The sequence below is a fragment of the Diadema setosum genome, chromosome 17 (genome assembly GCF_964275005.1).
Source record: "Diadema setosum chromosome 17, eeDiaSeto1, whole genome shotgun sequence".
NCBI classification, from domain to species: domain Eukaryota; kingdom Metazoa; phylum Echinodermata; class Echinoidea; order Diadematoida; family Diadematidae; genus Diadema; species Diadema setosum.
This window is the reverse complement of record NC_092701.1, coordinates 26,792,734-26,817,028: the sequence shown is the minus strand read 5'-3', so window position 1 is coordinate 26,817,028 and position 24,295 is coordinate 26,792,734. Positions and strand designations below refer to the sequence as shown.

Below are 24,295 nucleotides of genomic sequence, written 5' to 3'. Positions count from 1 at the left end.
TGCATTGACATGATAGATTTGCATTTATGCATACGCGCTGGAAAATAACACGCAGCAATTTCTTGGAAATCAATCATAATATTGCATGTATCATTCAGTCTAATCTTGTCAACCATGTATTACTATGAAAATCCACCTGGAAAAAAACCCCCAGTATTGTAGGTACAACTCGACAGGTGGATTATGTACTCTGTAATAAACTAAACTTCATGTTAAATTGTACGTATGCATAGTTTTTTTTTTTTTATATAGTGTAAATTGTCTTTGTACTGTACAGTACAGGGAAACCTCGTTATAACGAGTTGCTGGAAACCACTGAAATTTCCTTGTTATATCGGGTATCTTGTAATATCAGGGATGAAATAAAAAGAAACATACAGGAAGTGGGACCTGCACAAATTACGGTACCTCGTTGTATAAGGTACAATGTACCATGGTACCTTGCTATATCCTGCCTCATTACATAACGAGGTGCCACTGTATATATTCTTCAGAGTGATAAATGCACATATTATACAGTTACATGGAGAGATAGTGGGTATGTTTTGATTTGTCTACGCTAATCAGGTAAAAGGCGACAATCATTATACTGAACTCTGGTCCTCAGGACTGGCATTTCTTTTGTTATATTAAAATGTTGTTATAAGTGAACATACATTGTATAAGGTATGTAAAGATATACACACCATGTGTAGATGATAATCTAGGGACCTGAATACACATTTTGTTTTAACAGGAATTTTGTGATAATTGTGTTCGTTATAACGGGAGTACACTTTACATCATGAGGTAGGCAGAGTAATCACCGTTTGTATTTTTTCACTTTACAACAGGGCAATATACCTGTACCCATCAGGCCATTGGTAACAGCATCAGAGGAGTGTTCTGGTACTGAATACACCGTATATTTCACAAGGTTTTATTTGCTCAAGTCAGGAGCTATTCGCCAATCTAACAATGTGCAAAAATATATTAACTCTGATCAAATCTGACATCAATGCGACAAGAACGCATACATTTCTCCATCCATTGTTGTACTCTATAACCGCGAAATTTAACCGCTCATGAAATTGTTAGGAAGTCCCAATTTGCAAAAAAAAAAAAAAAAAAAATAGACTTGTTAAATATATGGTGTATACAGGAGATCTTAAAAATGGTGTGTGAAAAACAAAGTCTCAAGAACCATCTATACAAATGTTAGAAGTTGGCATTCAAGGGAAAATTTAGGCCAGTTTACATCTGTCAATCATGCTCGTCACTTCTAGGCTCACATCCTTTGCTCTCAGTCTGATCAAGAGATTTTTGAATTCCTCCAATCTGCATCCTGTACACCTGAACTCAACAACAGATTACAAAAATCGATGGCGCATATCATTATTAATTTTTTGTACATGCTTTTATTTCTTTTGCAATAAATATACACTATTTACACAGTATATTTTCTATGTAGATTATTCATCGACAGCAGGATCACAAATAAATCTTACTATGTACAAATATTAAAGGCGTGGTTCACGGTGCATTCTATATCACGACTGATGTCACTTACAGAATATGTACGAGAATAAAACATTTTGCTGGTGACTGTTTCTAGAAGTTTCTAGAAGTTTCTAGAAGAAGGAACACTCAATCATGAAAAGATCACCTACGAATGTTCCCAGACAGCACATAAGTCATTTTCTTATGAATAGAAAAACATACAGCCTCAATAATGTTTTGTGTTCATGACAGAGACAACTGATATTAAAACTAAACCTAATGTGACCTCCCAGGATATTTCTCAGTGCATATGCTGATATGTCACACGAGTGCTCACTAAATTCAAGATCAATTTTCTCTTTTTTTTTAAATATATAACTTGTTAAATTTTATCAGCAGATAGTGTGTTTAACAAAATCTGATTTTGTGCGAATTAGCAAAGATGAAAATTACACCTAATTAACCAAGAAGCAATATTTTCTGCATCTTTATTGGCACTCATTTGTCAGCTGACAGCTATCTGAGCAAAAAATACAAAACAAAACAAAACAAAAAACAATAAAAACGAAAATAAAAACTCCAGAAAATAAGTATATCTTGAGGAAGTAACTGAAATGTAGTTACCTTTAAAACATCTCTCATGTCAATCAGCACTTGGGACCTATTCTGTAAATAGTGACCCAAATCAAGTTTTGTTGCAGGGCTTGTGCCGGGTTAAAGGGAAAGCAAAAAATTTGTATTGCTCTGAACACAAATTACATTTTATGCAAATCCTATCTAGACTGGGGAAAAAAGTATGCCTGATGGTCTGATGATACGTATCTCTGTTTCAGGACCAGAGCATTAAAGTTTGATAGTGAAGGTGTGATGTGGTGGAGGATAGTGAATAAAAAAGTCTCTCCAAGCCTAGGGCATAGTGTGTGTAAGTGGTTTCCGGTGCAAGAGGGCGCTATAAGTCCGGCTTCGGCTGGTAACCCACGATCTCGTCCCATCCCTTCCGGCACGTCTTGATGATCCACTCATGCTCGTCGTCGTCTGATGACAGAGAAAAAAACAAAACAAACAATGGTGACACAACTGGTCAGCCCATTACGAAACAAATGCTTTGGATACACACATTTGACAATAGGGAGCTTTAGATTTGCAGCGCGGACGTTTGAGACGAGTGCGTTGGACAATCTCTTCTCTCCCTGCGTCGTGCTGTAAAGTAGCTTTAGACTACGCAGAGACGCAAATAACATGGCACCTCCATATGATCGGTGCATGAAGTAGCTTTCTACGCCGTAAATTGAGCGGACGTAAAGATAGCCCAGAACGCATAGTGAAAACTCAAACAACATGAGCTATAAACATGTATAGATCAACTTTGATACGCCATTTTGCGCATGCTCAGAACAGGTTTTTCCCCTCACGCCTTTTGAAGGAGCTAAGCCAAGTGCTCTCTTCATGTACGGGAAATTAAAATGAATTTCTGTAAAATTCTGCTCATTTTCTAAGCATTGTAATAAAACAGATTTTTGAAGAGTTCTTATCTAGAGAGTGTGACATATGACTTTAAGCAAAATTTTGAAATTACACAACTCTTGAACAACTCATCAAATTTTCCTCAAACTTTCATGACGTGCTTCATAAGAAATCTTTTTTTCATTTGCTGAATCCAAAAATATATTTGGGGAAACTACATGTATCCTTTTTGGTTAGGTGCCCCTGCTTGTAAGACAGCAAAGGAGATTTTAGAAGAAATGGGCTGGTTTGAGATCAAAGTAACAGGTTCTTTCCGGTAACTGTGTCAAGTACTAATTTGAAGGTAATATCATAACATGAACACAATAATTTTGACTGTCCAACAAGTAGTGGACAAGATGGTAGACAGTGATGATTTACAGATCATTAAACTGGTCAATATTGATGTGTTTCTCTCTCTCTCCTTTTTTTTTTTTTTGCTACTTGGTCCGACTAAATTTCACATAATTTCCTTATTTACATTGATACATCACAGGCACAATATATGCAGTTAGAGTAATTACACTACAGTGCAGTCTGTGTACAAGTTACATCATTCTTATGCATGACATTAGTACTAATTGCAAGAATTTATCCATGCACATTTTCATCTCATGTTGCACAGCTAAATTTCCATCAAGGTGTTCTGGGGAAGAATAACATCTTTCTGGATAATCAGATAATATCTCCTAACCATGAATCCACTGGCAAAATATGCCCACCATATCAGTAATCATCTAAACAAGCAGTAAGTCTCTTTCTATTGGAGATTGTTTTCATTTGCTGGTTTAAAAAAAAAAAGAATACAAAAAAGAGAGAAAAAACAGGGCTACTGTTGTCCAAATGACATTGACACTATACGACAAATTCAATTCAAATTTGTGTTCCAATGGACAAAACTTGGTGACATTATGGACACTCACCGGCATTCCTAAGGAACTTGTGGTTGTAGTCCACTATGACCCTGGATGTTGGATTGTAGAACCCGTCTCCCGTATCATAGCAACCCTCTGGGATGTCTCGTGGCGGGATGCGGTTCGTCAGCTGTGATCGTCCTGGAAAGGCCATGGAGGGGAATGAACAGAACAAACGTGTCTGGTGGTGAGTTCAACCTACCAACTCACAAGCAACAAATCTTGAGGTAATCCAAGGGAGTTAGCAACATCAAGAGTTTGTCCCCATCTTGAATACCAGTACATCATTATGGATAACGTACAAATTACACGAGATAACAGAAAGCATTCACTTACACAACCACATTGCATGCCCTACAAGACTCTATGCTGGTCCAAGCACAAATCAACCACAGTATGGATGGCGTTGGCATACACTGTACGCCAAATATTACAAGCATACAGTTTTACGAAATCTGGATGAATCTCACAAGTGGCTAGACTTGTGACAGAGAACCATACATGTTGTAGCAATGGAATTGAAAATGAGTATAATCCCTTTCAAAGGCAAAGTTACATGTAGCAATGGATATTTGGCATATTGTTATATCAGTGAACTTGTAAAAAATAAGTAACCATCGCTAGAATACAGGGCATAGTCAACATGTTTCTCTGATCATATCACAAACAGGAGTCTAAACCCTGTGCTACACCAAGTAACTATTGTAAACACAGCGTAACACTGGTGGGAGATTGCACGGTGAGCTACAATAAAACAGTTCATAGAGTCGTGAAATACTGCATCGGGATCTGTACCTGCCGGCTTGAGACCATTGCAAATCTCTGTGTAGAACCTTCTGTCATAGCCGTCGCAGTAGAGCCATTCAGGTTCATCATACTCCAGGCCATCAGCAAAAGTATATTTTCCCTAGAAACATACAGGCATATGAATATAGTCATATACTAACATATAAGCATGACAGAAACATAAAAAATATTGGACTGACTCAGCTACAGACTCGATTTCGGTAGCTCTGTACCAGGCTATGTTAGCAGGGCCAAAGCCGCAAAATCGTTCAGACTATCAAACTGCCACACATGACAATATTGCACGTGTGTACTTCTACTTCTAACCAATGTACTTCAGGTGTATACTCCACTACCTATCATTCGAATTACAGCTGGCACAAGATGACTATCTACATTTTATATGTGTGTATATATATATATATATATATATATATATATATATACTCCTAGATGGGTCATTTGGAAGACATTTCCATTTGTTTTATATGCAAATTTGTTATATACATGTTCAATGGCAGTTTACGCAATGGAGACACGAAAATTGTCTCCTTAATGACCAGTTGTCTCCCTAATGAAGACACTTCCCCCGAATATGTCTCCCTAAGGTGCCAACTAGGGATATATATATATATATATATATATATATATATATATATATATATATATATATATACCCATATATATATGGGTGTTATATCTCAACATTTCTATTGTTATGCAAATGAGATGAATCTGGAATTACTGTCAATTTATAGAGGACAAATAAGAGTAAAAAGTTAACACCCAATCACCATCATTCCATCCTTCACTTGTAAGAAATCTGCTCAAAACTAATAATTTCTCAAGGGTATGAATAATTTTGTTGTTAACTATATATACTATGTATATATTCACTAATAATATGTGGCAAAAGACACAAGACAAAGGATAGTACTCTGAGTATCAATGGCAAAAGCATGTGTTCACCTCCACAGCGACACCATTCTCCCAAGTCGCCTCATACTTGCTTCCATTGGGAAAGAAGAGGGTCCCTTTGCCGTGGAACATGCCGTCCTTCATGTCCCCTTCGTATTTGGTGTCCGTGGGAAAGGTGTACTTGCCTTTGCCTTCCATTCTGACACGGGGGAAGAAGAGGAAAAAGTAAAGAGGAATGACGGACCCGTCTCAATTTGGATGGACAGAGAGTGAAAAAGGAGAGGAGGCACAGTGAGTGAAATACAGCATACAACTAATTTCCTCCCATCTGTACAGTATGTCCCCCCCCCCCAAAAAAAAAAAATACAATCAGATTTTTGCCTTGATAATACCCAATATGATTAAACCGTCTAAATGCTACTTCAGGGTCTTGAAATATAACATATTAGCTCTATTTTGCAGTAAACCCCATTCAGTTTGGTTGAGCAGTCACGGAGAAATGCGCATTGTTGTAAAAGCATGTCACGAGTCTGATTCTTCCAAGTTTAGCACTTGGATGCTCTTGGAACTGCATATCAATGTGTAAACACAATAGACAGCATCTGGAGAGAAGGGATTCCTGATATGCTCTGCAAAAATCCTCATTTCTCTTTGACCACTGAAACAAATTGAATGGGGGTTTCTGTAAGATGTGGGCAATGAGTTATAGTTTCATACCCTGAAATTGTATTTGGATTGATTCACTATATTTGAAGTTATCGTTGTGGAGGATACCGTTGTAATTTGGGGGGGGGGGGGACATACGGTATTTGAGTGTTTCCAAAGAACAGAGGGGGAAACAATGATGAGATGTACTGATAACAAGGATTTACACATCCAAGTTTTCAGCTTGATGTATTCAGAGTTCTTTGTCACGTTTTCTCTGACTGTAAATTTATCTGGAAATAAAAAAATATGGATGGAAGTAATAAGAATTCAATCTCCCCAGGCACAGTAAATATAACTATAAATTTTATTCCGTTGACCCGATTACTTAAAAGCAACTCAAAAGAGCTGCTGTCATAAATTTTATATTTTCATACCAGCACTTCATTCAAAAGTAATTTGTTTTGCAGGAAACTGTATCTAAGATTTGTTCTGACTGATTTATTCAACAATGTTCATTTGATCTTGAATACAGTTGCTCTCAGTAGCAGAATTTTTTGAAGTGGATATGGTTTCACTGCCATTAAAGCTTAATTTTCAATTAAAGAAAATATGAAAGTTTCAGGATTTAATCACACTTATTGATTTATGTATTTGTCTAAATCTTTAATCATTTTACAAGGGTGCATTGAGTACAAGGAAGGGATGTGTATAAAAAGAGGACTTGTTACTAACAAAGCGCCTCAGACAGTTTATTTGGTGATTTGGTCACTGCAGTACAGAATACAGACCTACCAAGGAACTACATTGTATACAACTCATTCTACAGTTTACCATGTACATGAGGGAGGGAGAGAAGAAAAATAGAGAGAGGAAAGGGATATTACAGCATGTTGAAGATGACTATGCCTTAAACATCAAATGTACACACAGGAAAATAAACACAGTTCCATGGATTTTCTTCTTTCTTTTTTTTTTTCATGTCAGACTGTCTAAGAAGTGAGCAGATTGATTCAGAAATCAGTGCATTTACAATTGTCACAAACATTGCTATAGTGATGAATGAAATTTGACAGAGAGCAGGGAAGGTCTGAAGAAAAAGAAGGGGTAGGGAAGAAGTGCACTACCATGAAGACATCTTACAAAGCACTGGTTGGGCAAACTTTGGGACAGGGCTAAGAGCTTGTGCCGTACAGTACATCACCAAGCATAACACTAGCAGTGGGGCTGCCACATACTGGAAAGACAATTTGGGTGGTATTCTTATAAAACACTCAATTGATACAATTATGACCACTTGAGTGACATTAGAGCCCTGGAAAAATAAATAAATAAAGAGAACGGCAGCTCTCTCCCCTGTCAGACGTCATGTCTCTGAATACACGCACGGAGTTGGTGGTGTGTTAAATGGATTAAATGAGCCTAAATTTTGGAGAGTGAAAAATAATGTGATGAAATAACTCAATGCCACAGACAGACCTAGATATGATGATGGTCACTGGCAGAAAGAACTCAAATTTCCATTGCTGATTCAAAATGAAGATATTGGCCGACATTAACAATGACTTCACAGGGTACAGAATTAAAGACACATTTTATGTTAAGTTAAAGTATACAGTAAGATGTTCTTTGGTTTGTTTGCTGCTGTTTTTTTTTTTTTTTTAAGATATTCTGGAATGGTTTCCTGACCTGCATGTTTCCAGTTGGCCCTTGACATTGTTAAATAGATTATACATTGCACACATATTGCAGACATGAAGCTAGTGCCAATCAACTGTTGCCTTTACCACTGACATAGCATAAATGCATTTTGATACATATCATACTTACTGCTCGGTAAATCCATGCTTTTCATTGATGCTACTGAACAAGGATAGAAATTTTTAATGGTTTGATGGTATCAACACCAAAACAAACTTAAACAAAGAGTCAGTATTTTTTGTTCTTGTTTGCTTGTGACCAAAACTGCACAAAAACAACTGGTGCATTCCAAACTAATTATACACCTCAAAATATTCCTGATTCAGTGCATTCGATAAAAGCTACATTTTATGAAAGCTAACATTTCTGTAAGAGTCAGGGCTATACCTTACATTTCTCTGCATTGCCCTGGGGTATAAACACATTGTTTGTGGGTACTCAGCAGTGTGGATGTAACACAACACATTTCTAGTCCATGATTTCTCCAAATCTGTTGCTTCCTTCTGTTCTGTTCCTTCCTTCTTTATCTTTTCTTTCCATTGATCTTTAATTTTTCTTCTTTTCATTCTTGGAAAGACTTTCTGATGTTCCTCCACTAGCTAAGTTTACCATAGTCGGCATATATACACAACCCTATACTACCCTAAATGTTAACCTTGGACTTGCTTGCTTACTACACCATTGAACACACATGGATGCACATGCACACACTGCACTGCTGCAATGACCAGTGCGATGCTGGTGGCGGTGGTGCATGGTTGGGCCCATTTCGCAATTTTGCCAAGTTTAGTATCGAAAAACCACCAGTTTTTGGACACTTAAGCTTTTCTGCAATATTTGTTCAACTCAAATAATACACACACTTGTACAAAATTGTATCTACCACAATGTATGTTAAGTATATCAAACTACTTTTTCTTAATGTTGATTTTTGTTAAATACATTTGTAAAATTCACAAATCCCCAAATATCTGGCTGGCTGGCCTCTCCAGAATTTGGATGCGCGCTATGCATATTCAATGTCAATGCCGGTACAAGGCCGCTGAAAAATGTGCCGCGTCATACCTTGCTGTTTGTCTAGGGTCTGCTCGTGCTCAACCATGCCGTGCCGCGCAGGGAAGGGCGTAAGAGCAAGCATGTGGCGTACCGTAAGACTAAAGAGCTTTTATCACTCACACGCAAGTTGACACAGTCACACACACTGCATCACAATGCGAAATCTCACATATACGGTTTCACGGTTTCACGGTATCACGGTTGAAAAGCTCCATCCGGAACATCACTCAACGTTGGTAGCGGTCTGTGAGGGAACGGTATCTAATCGAGCTGTGCGCTCTTTAGCTTTTGTTTAAATATCATTGAATCTTTGATGGAAATTAATGAGTGGGGAAGGGAGTTCCAATCTTTGGCAGATTTTGGGAAAAAAGACTGTTTGAAGCAGTTTGTCTTGCTAAAAGGAACTTCAAGGGAGAGCGGGTGAGATCTTCTTGTAGACACGGAGGGGTCTCGTTTCTTAAATTCCAAGTAATCCGTAATAGAGAGATCTACATTGTTGTGGATCATCTTGTGCATCATGACCTGCCTGTTGATGAATCTTCTTTGTTGGAGGGGTGGGAGTTGAAGGGATGCAAGCATGGCTGTGACAGAGCTTTCACGTTTATAATCGTTAAGGATAAACCGTGCCGCTCGCCTTTGTACAGCTTCAACTTTCTGAATATTGCTCTTGGTATGTGGATCCCATACTGAACTGCAGTATTCAATATGGGGACGGACGAGACTTTTAAAAGCTTGGATTTTCACTTTTGGAGGGGCTGATCCCAGGTTGCGACGTAGGAAACCAATCATACCATTAGCTTTAGATACTGCGTGGTCCACATGAGTATTCCACTTCATGTCACATGACAGAGTAACTCCAAGGTACTTATGCTGGTGGACTGATTGGAGATCTTGACCGCAGAGCCTGTATGTGCGCTCAATTTTGGTCTTGCATCTGGAGAACCTAATCACACTACATTTGTCTGGTTTGAAGGACATTAGCCAGCGGGAGGACCATCTCTCCAAAAGTTTGAGATCCTTCTGGAGCAAGTTACAATCTGATGGGGTTTTGACAGGCCGATAAACCACACAGTCATCCGCAAAAAGACTGACATTGGATTTCAAACCATCTGGCAGGTCGTTGATATACATAAGAAAAAGTAGAGGGCCCAGCACAGTGCCCTGAGGTACCCCAGAGATCACTTCTGTAGGCTTGGAATATGAACCTTGTACTACCACTGACTGTGTTCTATTTTTAAGGAATGCAGAGATCCAGCTATGTAATGGTCCCTTAATCCCATAGTGGCGCAGTTTGTGCAAAAGCCGTTCATGGGGAACCATGTCAAATGCTTTAGCGAGGTCGAGGACAATTGCATCTACTTGCTTAGTGTGCTCATTGGCTTCCCAGATCTTATGGACTGTGGTAAGTAATTGAGTTTCGCAGGACCGCTTGGCTCTGAATCCATGCTGTGCGTGATGGAGGGCATGATGCGAATCTAGGTGATTAATGACATGGCTATATATAACATGTTCCATCACCTTGCAGCAAATCGATGTTAGTGAGACCGGTCTGTAGTTTGCAGGGTCTGTGCGGGATCCTTTTTTGAAGATTGCGGTGACGTTGGCTCTTGCCCAATCTGATGGGATTCTGCCCTGAGTGAGACTCTGGTTGAATATCTTAGTCAGGACAGGAGCGACTTCCGATGCACATTTCTGAAGGATGAAAGGGTGTATGCCATCAGGGCCTGGTGATTTGTGTGGTAATAACTTCATGAGTATTTTCATGACTCCACTGGTGTTGAAGACTAGTGGAGATGCATCAGGGAGTTCTTTACCTGGTACCTTGGGAGGATTCATGGAGGAGAGTGTGGGTTCCCTAGTGAAGATTGATTTGTACTGGTTACTAAGTGCCTCAGCCTTGTCAACAGCTGAGCTAACTAGTTGATTCCCATTCCACAGAGCAGCAATCCCACATGCATCCCGACGCCTGCTTTTAATGAAATTCCAGAACCGTTTGGGATCATCTTTCAGGGAGTCAAAGACTGTAGTAGAGAGGTAGTCTTGCTCTGCCTTTCTTAGTTGTTTCTGGAGTTGTTTCCTGATTGAACGATATCGCTGCCAGCATCTTGTGTTATTGGTGGATTTGGCTGCGTAGAAAGCCCTTTGTTTCCTTCTCGAGAGCCTCCTGAGAGATCTTGAAAACCAGGGTAAGTTAAACCTGGAGCTCTTCATAGAAGATGGGATGTGCTGTTCCATGGCGTCAGTCACCGTTGTGCGGAACCATCTCCAGTTATCATCTAAGGAGTTGGTGTCAGCCTTAGTAAGAAAAGTGGTGGTGAATGCTCCTAACTTTGCTTTCAATCCGTCAATGTCAGCCTTGGCGAATTTGAAAACTTTGCGGCGAGAGGATCTCTGTATGGGACTGCCTAATACGTACACGGTACAAAGCCGGAAGACTCGCTGTTGAATTTGTGCATGAGCATGAGCACATGTACATCCAAGACAAGTAGGCCCAAGGCCAAGGGCTAGCTAGCTCACAACTTTCTCTCTCTCTCTCTCTCTCTTTCTTCTCTCCCTCCCTCTACGAGCAACGCAAAGTTGTACGTATGGGACTACGTATTATCGTTTTGCGTTGAGCAATAGATGGAGTCGATCGTCGATCGAGTCTGCTCCGTAGTACGGGACTGCCTAAAACCGAATAATTCTACTCTACCCGTTGCTTACCGTCCATTAGTATAATCCCCATCGTAACTGCTACCCGTGTACTCCATTTCCCTTCAACTGCGTTCTTTCGACGGATCAAATATAAAAATTAAAGTACTTTTTTTGCACTTTCTGTGTCACGTCTTCGTAATACGATGCAGATAGCCGGTTGTTGATAGTGTTGTCAGGTCCATACTCCACGCATGTGCAGTTTCTTCATGACTTTTGACCCAGCTGATGTCCGACGCACTCGCAAACACATCCACGGTGGTTCAACCGGCCAAGTATTACACACAGCAACCTGAAACGGAGATTCATAGCGCGCGCGTCTGATGCTTGTTCTCGGAGACTGCCTATGTTGTACATAATTAGCGTGAGTGGCGATGCCAGCGCTGCGCTGTGTTGTACCAACTGTGCGTGTGCGTGTGCTATACTCGTACATAATCAATGGTACATGTACGTTTACACACTACACTGCAATTGCACTGGGTATACTGTACATAGGGACGCCGACTCCGCCGGATCAAGAGGAGATGTCTGAAGCAGCCAGTGGTAGTGACATAAAAACAAGCAAAGTTCGGCAAGGCCGACCGACCTAACGTTAAATTTGTCACGAGTTCTTTGCGGAGCTTGGGAGCTAGCTGTCAATTAGGGCTCAAATTCAATCCCTTCAGATGCTATCTGCAAGCCAGATCCCACCATCCCACCACCCGTACCCGTCTGCCGCTGCTGTCTGCATGCTGAATCCAGCTTCGCTTCCACTTCATACAACAGACGAAATCAGGAGAGGCATCCGTCATTGTCACATCTTTCTGTAGGCCTACTGGTACTGTACAACTACGAGGTCGATTCCAATCAGCGGCCCACTTCACAGAGCACCTGTTTATAGCAGGTGACAAAATATTAGATTTCGACACGGACACTTCTGCCCGGTTCCGAGCCCGATATTGAAACTGTGGCCGTGCGTGTAAGTCAGTTTGCCTTGCTCATCATCATGATCATAAACATACGCCTCTAACTGCTAACACTAACATAACAGTTAGATTAGAAATGTTTTAAGTTGTAAAATCTACGAAATTTAAATGTGTGTAGAGTGCTAAACGTTTCCTTAGAATCTAACTTTCTTAGATTAACGTTAGACCTTTTCCAGGGAATAATTTTCCAACTCAAATGTGATTATCTGGCAATTTCAGCTGATGAATAAATAGCCGCATTCACACGTACCGGTACGTCAAAATAGCGGGTAACCGAGTGCACTCGGAAACTCAAGTTTTTTTGCAACCATTTGAATTCAGATGCTCTAAATTAGCTGGATTCTGAGCGCACTCGGTAACCCGCTCAAATTTTTTGCAACTGTTCAGACATATTCCGGAAAAAATAAAATAACCTGCTAATTGCCGATCACAATATTCAGCCAAACTTGCAAACTGGGTCACACAGTGTGTTTCACTGCCTGCGCTTCTCTTTGCCCACTGTTTTTTGCGCATCACAAGGGCTGTGGTTCGCACGCTTTTGTTGTGGTCCGCCTCTTCGCGGAGCCCTCGCTGTTGTGATTTGTGCATAGACCTTATGCATATGACGTCACACGGTCTTACTAACTGAAGGGCGCCCTCCCTCAGAGGGAAAGCGATGCGTTGCTAGAGCGTGCTTTTACACGCGAGGCAATGGGCATTTACACACAACATCGGTGTTACTTTTACTGTCTTTTCTATTGCATGTAATCTACAGCCCTAGATCGGGAAATTCAAGCTTGTATAGCAAAATCGACATTTGATGTATGCATTGCACTCACCAGGTTAATGATATATCCAACATTTTGTCACAATTTTCATGAAAAAAGATGCAACTACCAGCGGTCGTAACAGCTCATCAACCTACGAATCCGTTAGCCAATCACATGCGAGGTAGATTTCTATGTGTGTTTTACTAAAACACGTACCTCGCATGTGATTGGCTAATGAAATTCAAAATGACGACATACATTCAGCGAACAGCGATGTTGCGCTATGGATACAAATTTCTGCGATATAACCTAGGAATTCTGTAGTTACTGTGAGTATTTCGATTGCACAATGTGAGAAAATTACCCAAATATTGCTGCATAATGTGTCATGTCATGTCAAACTTGTTTGATGGTAAAAAAAAAACCCTGCCACTAGCCTGGGGACTGGCGGCGAGTGAGGCGATCGCCGCTAGCGCGCATAGGAAAAGCACATAACTAGCTGCACGCCTCTGCGATGTCAAGGACTTCGCTTGCCCTCTAAGATGGCGTCGCGAGAGGTTGTCAAGCGAGTGATGACGTCAATGCATAAGGTCTATTGAATTATGGGATATAAAAAACCCAACTGTTCACATGTACTGGCGGGGCAATTTAGCATATGGTATGGTATCCTGTAATGTTACACTTCTATGGAAGAAAAGTGGCAATGTTACTTACCACGAAGTCGCTACTTTTTCTAATTATTAGAGTTAACAGATAAAACTGGTAATACATCTTTTATTTAGTTTTAATGATCTCGTCTTGTGAAAATTACAATTCTCACCTTTTTCTTCCTTGCAGTTTGTGATCTATAGAACCAACTCAGAAATGTATAGGAAAAACCATGGTTTTGCCTTTTGGTATCTTCCATCTCATCTGGCGACCCGACGCGAGTACCACCATCGAGTCGCCAGCATGCAGCTTGAGCATGAAATTGCATATATTCATACACCTTCCTCAGACCCCCTTGCATGCATGCCTTAGGCAATGCTGCACACTGGCACTGGTCCTATGGTCCCTGAACAGTAAATTGGGCAGTAACTTTTTCAGGAATAGACTAGTAAAAAATGGAAAAACTGGATACCTACTGGTCTGACCTTTGTGTCGGACCAGTAGGTACAATTGTATCCATTTTTGGATTGAGCACCTGTAGGTGCCTTCTGGTCTGCCACCCTTTTTTTCTCTCATATAAAAAATTCAAAACATACCTGTCATTTTGGTTCAACCCAATGTTGTACATGCCAAAGCTCAAAATGATATGAACCTTGAACCTTAAAGTATTAATCCTTTTTAGCAGCTCCTTTGAACTACAGTTGTATCCTGGGATGGTAGGAGTGTCGTGCGTCAGTGATAGGTGACATGGTGAACGGGATGACTTTAAATGTCACTAATGGACAATAATAGTGACTGTGCATAGTGCAAGTAAAAACATGCCTCTTTGCTTAGAGCATGTGTAATCCAACAGGAGGCTACATCACTTGGATGACTGGAAGAGCAGCCTCTCTGAATGTTAATGGGTTGGTAATCTCGATCACAGGTCCAGGCAGACTTCCAGGTTCTAACAGCTCGGGGGAAAAAAGGAAAATTTGTACACATCTATCGTCGCCGTTGGGCTTACATACTTGAGATTCAACGTCACCAACTGTATGTGTAGATTTTTAACTTTGGCAGAAGTATCTTTTTTTTCTTTTTTTTAACTTTTCACTTGATATAAACAAGAATCATACACAAGGAATAATTGATAAAGCGGGAGAGGGACAAATAGTGACAGTTGCATGGACAAGTGGCGACTTCACTGTGACAAAGCACTCTGCAGGTTTTCCTTCTCAGATTTTCCAAGATTCCTGAAGAATGCTATTGTCTCAGCAGATGCACTTCCACTTCTTGTTCATCTGGGGGGTGTTTCATCAATGTTTGTCAGCGCTGACCAATTTCAGCAAAATCCTTGGTTTTGATTGGCTGAGATGCTCTGGTCACTGACTGTTACTATGGTGAGTCAAGTTGTCAGCGCTGACAAATGTTGATGAAACACCCCCGGGTCTTATCTCATCCTTGTCTACTCCTTTCCTTTCCTTACTTGAGTATTGTTTTTTTTTGTGTAAATATTTACTGGTTTTTCCTCATATTTTAAAGGTATGTTACACATTGTATCAATGCAACAGTGGTAAAAGACCATAAAGGGATATGTTTGACAACAACAAAAAAGCGATGTTTACATTGAATCATTTTATGGGGTCAAAGTTTGGGATGATATATTGGTTATTGGTATCAAGTTTTTTTTTTTTTTTTTTGAACTGTTTTGATCCAATCTTGAAGCTTTACTTATGGATTATTACTATGTATTTACATGTATTTACTGTATCTACAGTAGGCATACAGAGATAAAAAATGTAAACAATACCAAGAAAAGTCTAAAGTGGTCAGTTTTTGTTAGGTTTATTTTAGGACTGTGAATGAGATGTAGACAAGGAGGGTACTAAAGGCACCTCAACCTTTGTGTCCATGGGGACAGTAGTTAAAAGCACACACACATGCACACAAACACACAAACACACAAACACACACAAGACAAAACAAAGGGAAAAAACCCATCTAGCGTCCTGCATCTGCTGAAAGAAGGAAGCATTAGGCACTTTTTTTTTCTTCAAAATGAATGCCTGACACAGTAAAAAAAAAAAAACTGCCGCCAGTATGTTTTTGTTTTTGTTTTTTGGGTTGTTTTTTTTTTCTGAGTGGGCCACACAAATGAAAAGTTGATGTACAGTACGTACTGTAGGCATTTGTATGGTGTGATATTTCTAATACTTGGTAATATAAAGTCAATCTCCCCCCCCCCCAAAAAAAAAAAGAAAGAAAAAATGATAATGATAATTGTTGGTTTTTTTTGTGAAAAAGCCATATTTTTCTTTGTTTTTTTTTGTTTTTTTCCATTTTCCCTATGAAAAAAAAGAAGAAAAAAAGCAGGTGGCGTCAAAACAGAAGCCGGCAGGGACGCTAAATGTGTATTTTATCTTTGAAGCTAATTGTGGTCTGAAATGTCAGATTAGGTATGTGTAACTACAGTATAGAACTAGTGGAGGTACAATGTACGTGTACGTGTACAGTGTAGTACAATAATGATCCATACACAATGTCAATGAAACATCAACCTCATTAAGCCTTTATACATTTGTATATCCGAAGCTAACTTGCCTGTATACCTCAAGGCAATTTGATGATAAATTTAAAGTGCAATTCTATTTCCTGTGCCAGTTGACTTCAGTAGATGAGTCATCTTCAAGCAACTAAGCTGGTAGAAGTTTTATTTGTATCTCACACATAACAAGAAAGCTATGGAAAACTGCAGTTTGATATGTTTTCAAGAAAGAGTGTTGTACGATGTGTACACACTTGTATAATGTAGGTTTGAATCATGTACACTGTACAGTATGCATGCAAATTAGATTAAGTTATGATTCAACACCTTACAAGAATCATCATTCTGATTAGTGATAAGTTATTAGTATCTTGTTTGCATATTATGTGGTTGAAAACAATGTTCTAACTGTAAACATGAAAACTTAGTTTTCTATATATTTTTTATGCCTCCGCCACGAAGTGGTGCCTGAGGCATTATGTTTTCGGGTTGTCCGTCCGTCCGTACGTCCATCCGTCCGTACGTCTGTCCGTCCGTCCGCTTTCGTTTACGCGATAACTTGAGTAATATTCACTGGAATGTTACCAAACTTGGTCCAAGTATGAAGTATGATGGGGCAATTATTTGATTAGATTTGGGTGAAATGGGCTAAAGGTCAAAGGTCAAGGTCAAATCATGAAATTGTATCCGTTTGTGCGATAACTCAAGACTGGATAGAGCAAATTTCACCAAACTTTGTTGGAGGATGATGTATAATGGGGCAATTACTTGATTAGTTTTTCAATGAAATCGGAAAGAGGTCAAAGGTCAAAGATCAAGGTCAAATCCTAAAATTTATCTGTTTACGTGATAACTCAAAACTGGATGAAGCAGCTTTTACCAAACTTGGTCCAAGGATGATGTATGATGGGGCAATTAGTTGAGTAGATTTTAGTGACATTGGCAAGAGGTCAAAGGTCAAACGGTCAAGGTCAAATGCTACAAATGTTGCAGTTTCCCCCATATCTATGCAATGCCCTAAGGTATTTTCTTGAAACTTAGTGTGGACATGTACTACTACGTAGAGATTCTCCAGAGAGAGTTTCATGTCATAAGGTCAAAGGTCAAAAGGTCAAAGGTTAGGTGAAAATGTTGCAATATCACTTTTCTTGCAAATGGTTCAATGTATCTTCGTGGAACTTGGTACATACGCATGTACTGACTGGCAGGGATTATCTAGGGAATTTAGGGGTCATGGGTCAATAGTCAGGGGGTCAAAGGTCAAGGTCATCTCCTCAAAATTTTACTATTTCCCTCATATACTAGTAATGCTTGCATTATTAGTTTCAAAACTTAATATGCATTACCTAATGGAGATTCTCTGGGAAATTTCCAGCCAGAAGGTCAAAGGTCAAATGCCAGGTTTCAATGCCCCCCCCCCCCAAAAAAAAAAAAAAAAAAAATCCATTTTGTACCATCATTACACTCTGTCTTCATACCTTTGAAATTACTCAGTGCATAAACTTATATAAAGGTCTGTCAGAATTCAAGTAAAAATTCTCAATTCCCCATATATGTGTACCTGCACTCTTAAAAAATTAAAGCAAACCCAGTTCAAGACATTTCTGACAAACCTGTCATTTCAATATTTTGCCAGTTAAATGTGAAACTGTCATGGATCACACATTGTGAAGACATTGTACTATACGCCTATTGGGAGAATCATGCATTATGGCGGAGGCATCAGTCGCCATAGCGACATTTCTAGTTTTAATTTCAATCTAATTTTGATGAAACTTCTACTTATTCTGTCTGGTTGTATCATATTTAGAAAAGCCAATTTTAATAAAGAATCATGTTTCACTTAACACATCAATTCATTGGGAGATAAAATCATGAAAAGAACAAGATACAAATGTAAGATCAGTCTTTGCAGCTAGATTCCTGAATAGATACAATGTAAGTCATGCTGAGCTTTGGCACCTGCATTTGATTGTCATTCCCCGTGCCACCTTTGGACAAAAGTCGACAAGTATTGGCTCATAACAAAGGGCTTCCAACCTTTTGCTGGAAGGGGGTTGAAGAAAGAAAACAAAATTGATTCTCATCCTCCCCAGGCTCACTTCTCATACAGGCTAAATCTGACAGACGGCCCACGTAAATGCACTTCCTCCTGTCCTAGACGAGAGGAAGTCTGTACCTTAGGCCAGATCCTTCTGGGACCCATGACCCAGATTTTTTTCCCACTACTGCTGGCGTGATTATTAAGTTGAGTGATCTGCTGCCATTCTCCTTGGCTCAAACTGTATACTATCCAATCCAGTGAGGAATGATGGCTCTTGCGACATACTGCACACTACAAAAATGACCACATTTTCCAACTTCATGTTCCTCTTCTTCAACTCCTCCTTCTCCCTTTTGAATGTCCAAAACATTTGCTCTTGCCCAGAAACTATTATGATGTACCAATTGATAAAATCATTAATTTTGACTATTAGTTACATCCTAATATATTAACCACATTGTCAATGCTGGTCAGGGGGAAACAAAAACAGCAACAACAGCAACAACAACAACAACAACAACAACAAAAACAAAAACAAGCAAGCAAACTACACTTGCCATGTGAACTAAAACCAGAATGTGATCTGTAAGTTCAAAATGGCAATTGTACAAATTTACTTTAGTTATTCAATTATGCGACTGGGTGCAAGTTTTACTGATCAGTCTTTCAGTTATAATACAACAGGCTGTCCAATTTTAACCAATATCTGTGATTCATTGTAAATCCAGAATGATATTGATATGGCAGAGAGCTGTGAGAGAGCTTTAGAGATGTAAAGTCCAACTGAGTTTCAGTTTTAAGCAGCATTCATTTCCATAAAAAACAAAGAATGCAAATGAGGGCAACACAAGAACAGGCATATATATTGATTGAAAGCTTGCTTGCGGTGACAGTACTCGTTGGAAAACTTTGAATGAAATGTGTGATATGTGTACAGTGCTCTGACTCCTGGTTTGGAAGCAAGGAAGAAGGGATAGAAAGACAAAGACATGTGTGATTATAGAAACATGACACATGATGAAATGCCTGTGGCACATGTGAGCGAGCAAGAAAATCCATTATCCTCCAGTATTGAAGCACAGAAGACCATTAATTAGAATGCAAAATGATCGCAGATGAAGAGTTTGTTGAACATACAGAAAAAACAAAAAAAGAAAAGGAAGCAATGCATTGATTGTAAAAGGGGAAAAAAAAACATGGGATCTAAAGTTTTTGATATGAAGTTCGGTTGTTGGCCCCTATACACTTTCTCTACCAACATTCTTGGTGCCTTACTATAGGAGAGGAAATGAGAATCCAATGTGTCAGTGTGGCATTAGTAAAACTAGTCTGTAGAGACAATATGAGGTGTCCATTGTATTCAATAATAGGTCAGTGCATATTCTCTTAAATAACTTTTGTTATTTCTATGAAAGAACGATTCCACAACGGCAAAATTTGTATGATTGACATGATTGATTGATAAAAACTTTGATACTTTTTTGTGTGTGTGTCCTTTTGGGAGTTGTTGGATCTAGTCTATTAAATCTGATAGACACCCTGTCCACGATGTAATCATGAACTCATTTTGTGGAATCTCTGTTCTGTATAGCCCGAAAGAGTCTAGAAACTTTCTAATCAGTTACCTTGAAATTTTACATTGTCATGTCAGGGAGTGATTTCTGAGAAGAGGTAAACCAACACTTTGGTGCAGTTGAATTGTAGTGTACACCGTATAGCATTGAATAAAGTTTGATCACAGTGGGGAAGAAAAAACACTTGATGCTATCATCAGCATTACTGTCATTAACACCAAAAAAAAAAGAGAAAAAGATGTATATTGTACGTTTCGTGGTTCAAGGGTACGTACATTGTAGATGTACATTCTATTGGCTGTGCTCTAACCTATATGATCTCTTTTTCAATGATAGTGTTTCACTTTCATATTTTCATGCTGCAAATGATACATGTAGCTTCAGGGAATGAAAATTTAACTTGATCTATCTCATCTATCTATCACAATCTATCTCTACATCCATATGTATCATCGATCATCACCATGTAAAGACAATAGGCACATCCATGAATGCGCAACTTGCGGCGTATCTGAATTTGCAGCCCATGGAGTCATGTACAAGGCATTCTATCAGATTGCAACACAAACCATGGTACAGCATGGAATGCCTGCACAAGGATTACTCTGCAATGCATTGTATGTCATACATGTGTATACCGACTGTTCATTGAGACATACAATCATGTGCATGTACTCATGTACACATTATTTTGTATGTTGCTCTAGGTGTAGATGCTAAGGGCCATGATTTCACATACCATTATCTAAGTGGTAGCTGAATAAAATTAGTTGTGTCATCATCAAGCTGATAAGTCCCCCCCCCCCCCCCCAATTTTTTTTTTTTTTTTTTTTTTTGACTTGTAGATTTTAGGTTCGGACCAGTAAAAAATTGAAAAATTGGGTACCTACTGGACAGTGGTCCAACAGAGACGGGTCAGACCAGTTGAAAAAATGAATTAGTGTGCAGCCCTGCCTACACAATGGGGAATTAATACATTGGCCTATCAATGCATTTTGCTCAATATGCTCTTGTATTGCACAGTGAAAATTGAGCGGACAAGAATACACATTTTAATTTGCCACTAAAAACATCCTATGTAGATGATAATAATTGTTATCTTACGATTAAGTATGGGGCCTATTTGAGTGATTTTAATTCATACTGATGGCATTTTCTCAGTGATCTAAATCCATGAATACCAAGTTACTCCCTCAGTTGTTCTCTAATCATTTGAATTTTTGCAACATTTGTTTGACTTTGTTTTCCATTATTTACTCTGACATGACTCATCATTTTTTACCTTTGTAGTAACAATTTAGTGAATTTGGGGAATAAAATTAGCCTGTGATTGAATTTTCTATTTTCTCCAGCAGTACTGTTGGCATTGGCAGTAAACATTCAGACAGATCACTTCAGAAATGCAAACAGAAATTGTTGAGAAACACCAAGTTCTCCACTCTTATTTTCTTTGTATAACTCTGTCCACATTTGAAAAGCCAGATGTAAACATTGCAGAATATTCACGATGGATTTTATTTCCTGATATGTCCCTTTAACTTGGCTTCTTTGACGACAAACATGAATGATTCACATTTAAACTGCAAGTTTGGTGCCGTTCACAATCCCTTGCCTGATACGCAAATGCCAAAGTGCTGTTGCAGAATAAACATGTTTCATATCCTACAATTTGTATTTCTCTCAAAATTTTCTTTCTTTCATGGAAAAAGGAAGATTATTTCGTCACATGAGATCAAGTTTGATAAACACACCATTGATGCAACACTGATGCTGAATAGCCTAATGAAAATAATGCATTGTGAATGTTTTGCAAGATGATATTGATCTACACATTATACGCTGTGAAATTTACAATACATTGTAAACAGCCAAGCATGGATTTTTTGTTAACACATATATTGTTTTAGAGTGTTTATGCAGCTTTTTAAATGTACAATTATTAATATGTACAAATATTTCCTGCAGCTTGTACATTTGATATTCTAATCATTGGGTAATGCACATTGCAAGGCCAAAGGCTATCAACCAATGTGAGTTTTTTCAATGAATCATTTAAATCTCAAATAGAAAGTTGTAGATTTTTAGCATGAACTATTTTGTCTTTGTTTTTCTCTAAACCATACACATGTAGTATTTCATGTGTCTTGATTACATGCAATTGTATTGATATGTAATCTCAATCAATTCTGTAGGCTTTTGATGATATTATGGTATATTTGATTTTAAAGTATCTCACATTCTTTCGTGTACCCTGGGGTAATGATTTTTTTTTTTTTTTTTCTGTGCACACATTGTAAACAGAACTACATTGTAGCCCTTTGCCACTCTGGCGTGGTGCGTATGGAGGTTCCATACGCAATGCAAACACAGGGCTCCGCTATTGAATCTATCTTGTATGTGATGCTGTGACTATCTGCCTATTGCTGGGCAGGCCTATTCAGCCCCTGTTCATTCCCCTTTGCACTGCCCCGTGGTTGCTGTGGCAACCATAAGCATTTCATTAGCTGACACAGGCCTGCACTGAATCAACTGTGGCTGTATAAATACCCAAGGTTTCTTGTATCCAGTGTTGAGCGTAATTAAAAGCTGAACATTGCTTACAGCAAAGGACTGAATGAGAAAGGATATTGGACAAAAAGCAACGACAAGCAAACCCTTCCCAATTTTGTATTGTTGTTGATGTGCTTGTAAAGCCTTTACAATTGAAGTCCTTCCATTGCAAGATCCATGATAAAGAGTGTCTTCTACAGCAAAGACAGCGGTATAGTCTGAGCATATTTTCAGAGAAAATAAGACATGTAGGAATGTGGAATTACAGAATAGAAAAAAAAACCTAATTAATTATTCAATTGCCCAGGATGCATTTTGTGATAAATGTGTCCCTAACCCTGTCCGTTTGCAGTAAATGTAAATGGGGAAAGTGAATCGCTCATTACACAGGTCATCGTCACAGCCTCTGGAAAGACTTGGGTGCAAGGCAAGTCCAATAAATCAAATTTTAATGACTTGATGTACACAACCCATAGTTCCCATCGTTCATACCCAGGCTGTGGTATCAGGAATGTATTCAAACAAACCCATAATGAAGTACTACAGGATATGAGATGAGTTGTCTTTGTTTTGATATTTTCTCTACATGTACAATGCACTCCCATTATAATGAACATGGTTATAACAAAATTCTGGTTACAACGAAGTAAAAATTCAGGCTGTAATATTATCCACTCTTTGTATTTTTATTGTTTTTTCAGTTATAACAAAATTTCCATATAACAAAAGAAAACTGCCGGTCCCGAGGACATTGCTATAGCGGGAATCCACTGCATCTGTATCTGTAGAATGTATCAAAATCTACTCAATGTAGTTAGAGTAGCTAAAAGCAATTGAATTAATATGAATTACACACAATATAAAATGTTGCTTGAGGCCTAATATTGAAAAAGCTAATTTCATATTTTTATTTTGGTTTCCTATTCCTTTATCCCCCCCCCCAAAAAAAAAAAAAGAAGAAGAAGAAGAAGAAGAAAGAGAGATGGTTGACATGCCTAACTGCAAATGGTACCTAAAACTTAACCTTATTTTTATTTTATAATGATGTCTCCAACGAATCATTGTGAAAGTGTATGGAATATATTGTAGATTATGCTCTCACAATCTGCTTCAACACCAATAGCAACCTTGACATTAAGATCCAGAATAAGATGTGTGCCAGCCTTGGCATGTTAGGTCAGTTTTAGGTTTGTAGTAACGTAGAGTACCAGAAAATGAAAAAGTAGGACGCTCCCGACACTCACGAGTAATTTGATTGCTGTGGTTGCCATGGAAGTTGATTCCAGATGCCTGCGAAGCAGGGGAAGCACGAAGTAACAGTTGAAGATTGCCATTACAATGAGGGGGCAGGGGGGATGAAGTGCAATAAATGGCTGAAATGATGGAGTTTGTTGACACTCACATGAAGAGCCCTGTACCCTTCAAATTTGGAACATGACATCAGCTATTTTCACGACATCATCCTCGATCCTGTACATATCCTGGTGCTCGGTACACCTCAAACCACAAATGTTTTCCCTTTTATATTCCTTTAGAAAGCTTTTTTGC

General features: G+C 38.9%; 2 protein-coding genes across 3 annotated transcripts in view; one reads left to right on the top strand and one right to left on the bottom strand.

The window, feature by feature from the left end:
• Positions 1-1,135: 1,135 nt before the first annotated feature.
• On the bottom strand, positions 1,136-11,851 carry LOC140240746 (MORN repeat-containing protein 5-like). The gene is made up of 5 exons (XM_072320511.1): positions 11,706-11,851; positions 5,652-5,799; positions 4,692-4,803; positions 3,906-4,037; positions 1,136-2,514 (listed from the first exon to the last, which is right to left on the bottom strand). Exons 1-5 carry the CDS (start codon positions 11,750-11,752, stop codon positions 2,429-2,431), a joined length of 525 nt encoding a protein of 174 aa, XP_072176612.1. The 5' UTR covers positions 11,753-11,851; the 3' UTR covers positions 1,136-2,428.
• A 673-nt stretch (positions 11,852-12,524) lies between these two features.
• Positions 12,525-24,295, top strand: part of LOC140240702 (serine/threonine-protein kinase Nek7-like) — a 29,738-nt gene continuing 17,967 nt past the window's right edge. The window contains exon 1 of one of the 2 annotated variants that reach the window (XM_072320461.1): positions 12,525-12,649. The gene's annotated coding sequence lies outside the window, so the exon portion shown is untranslated. Of the gene's footprint in view, positions 12,652-24,295 lie in introns of both variants that reach the window. The other variant, XM_072320462.1, reaches the window with a different exon arrangement.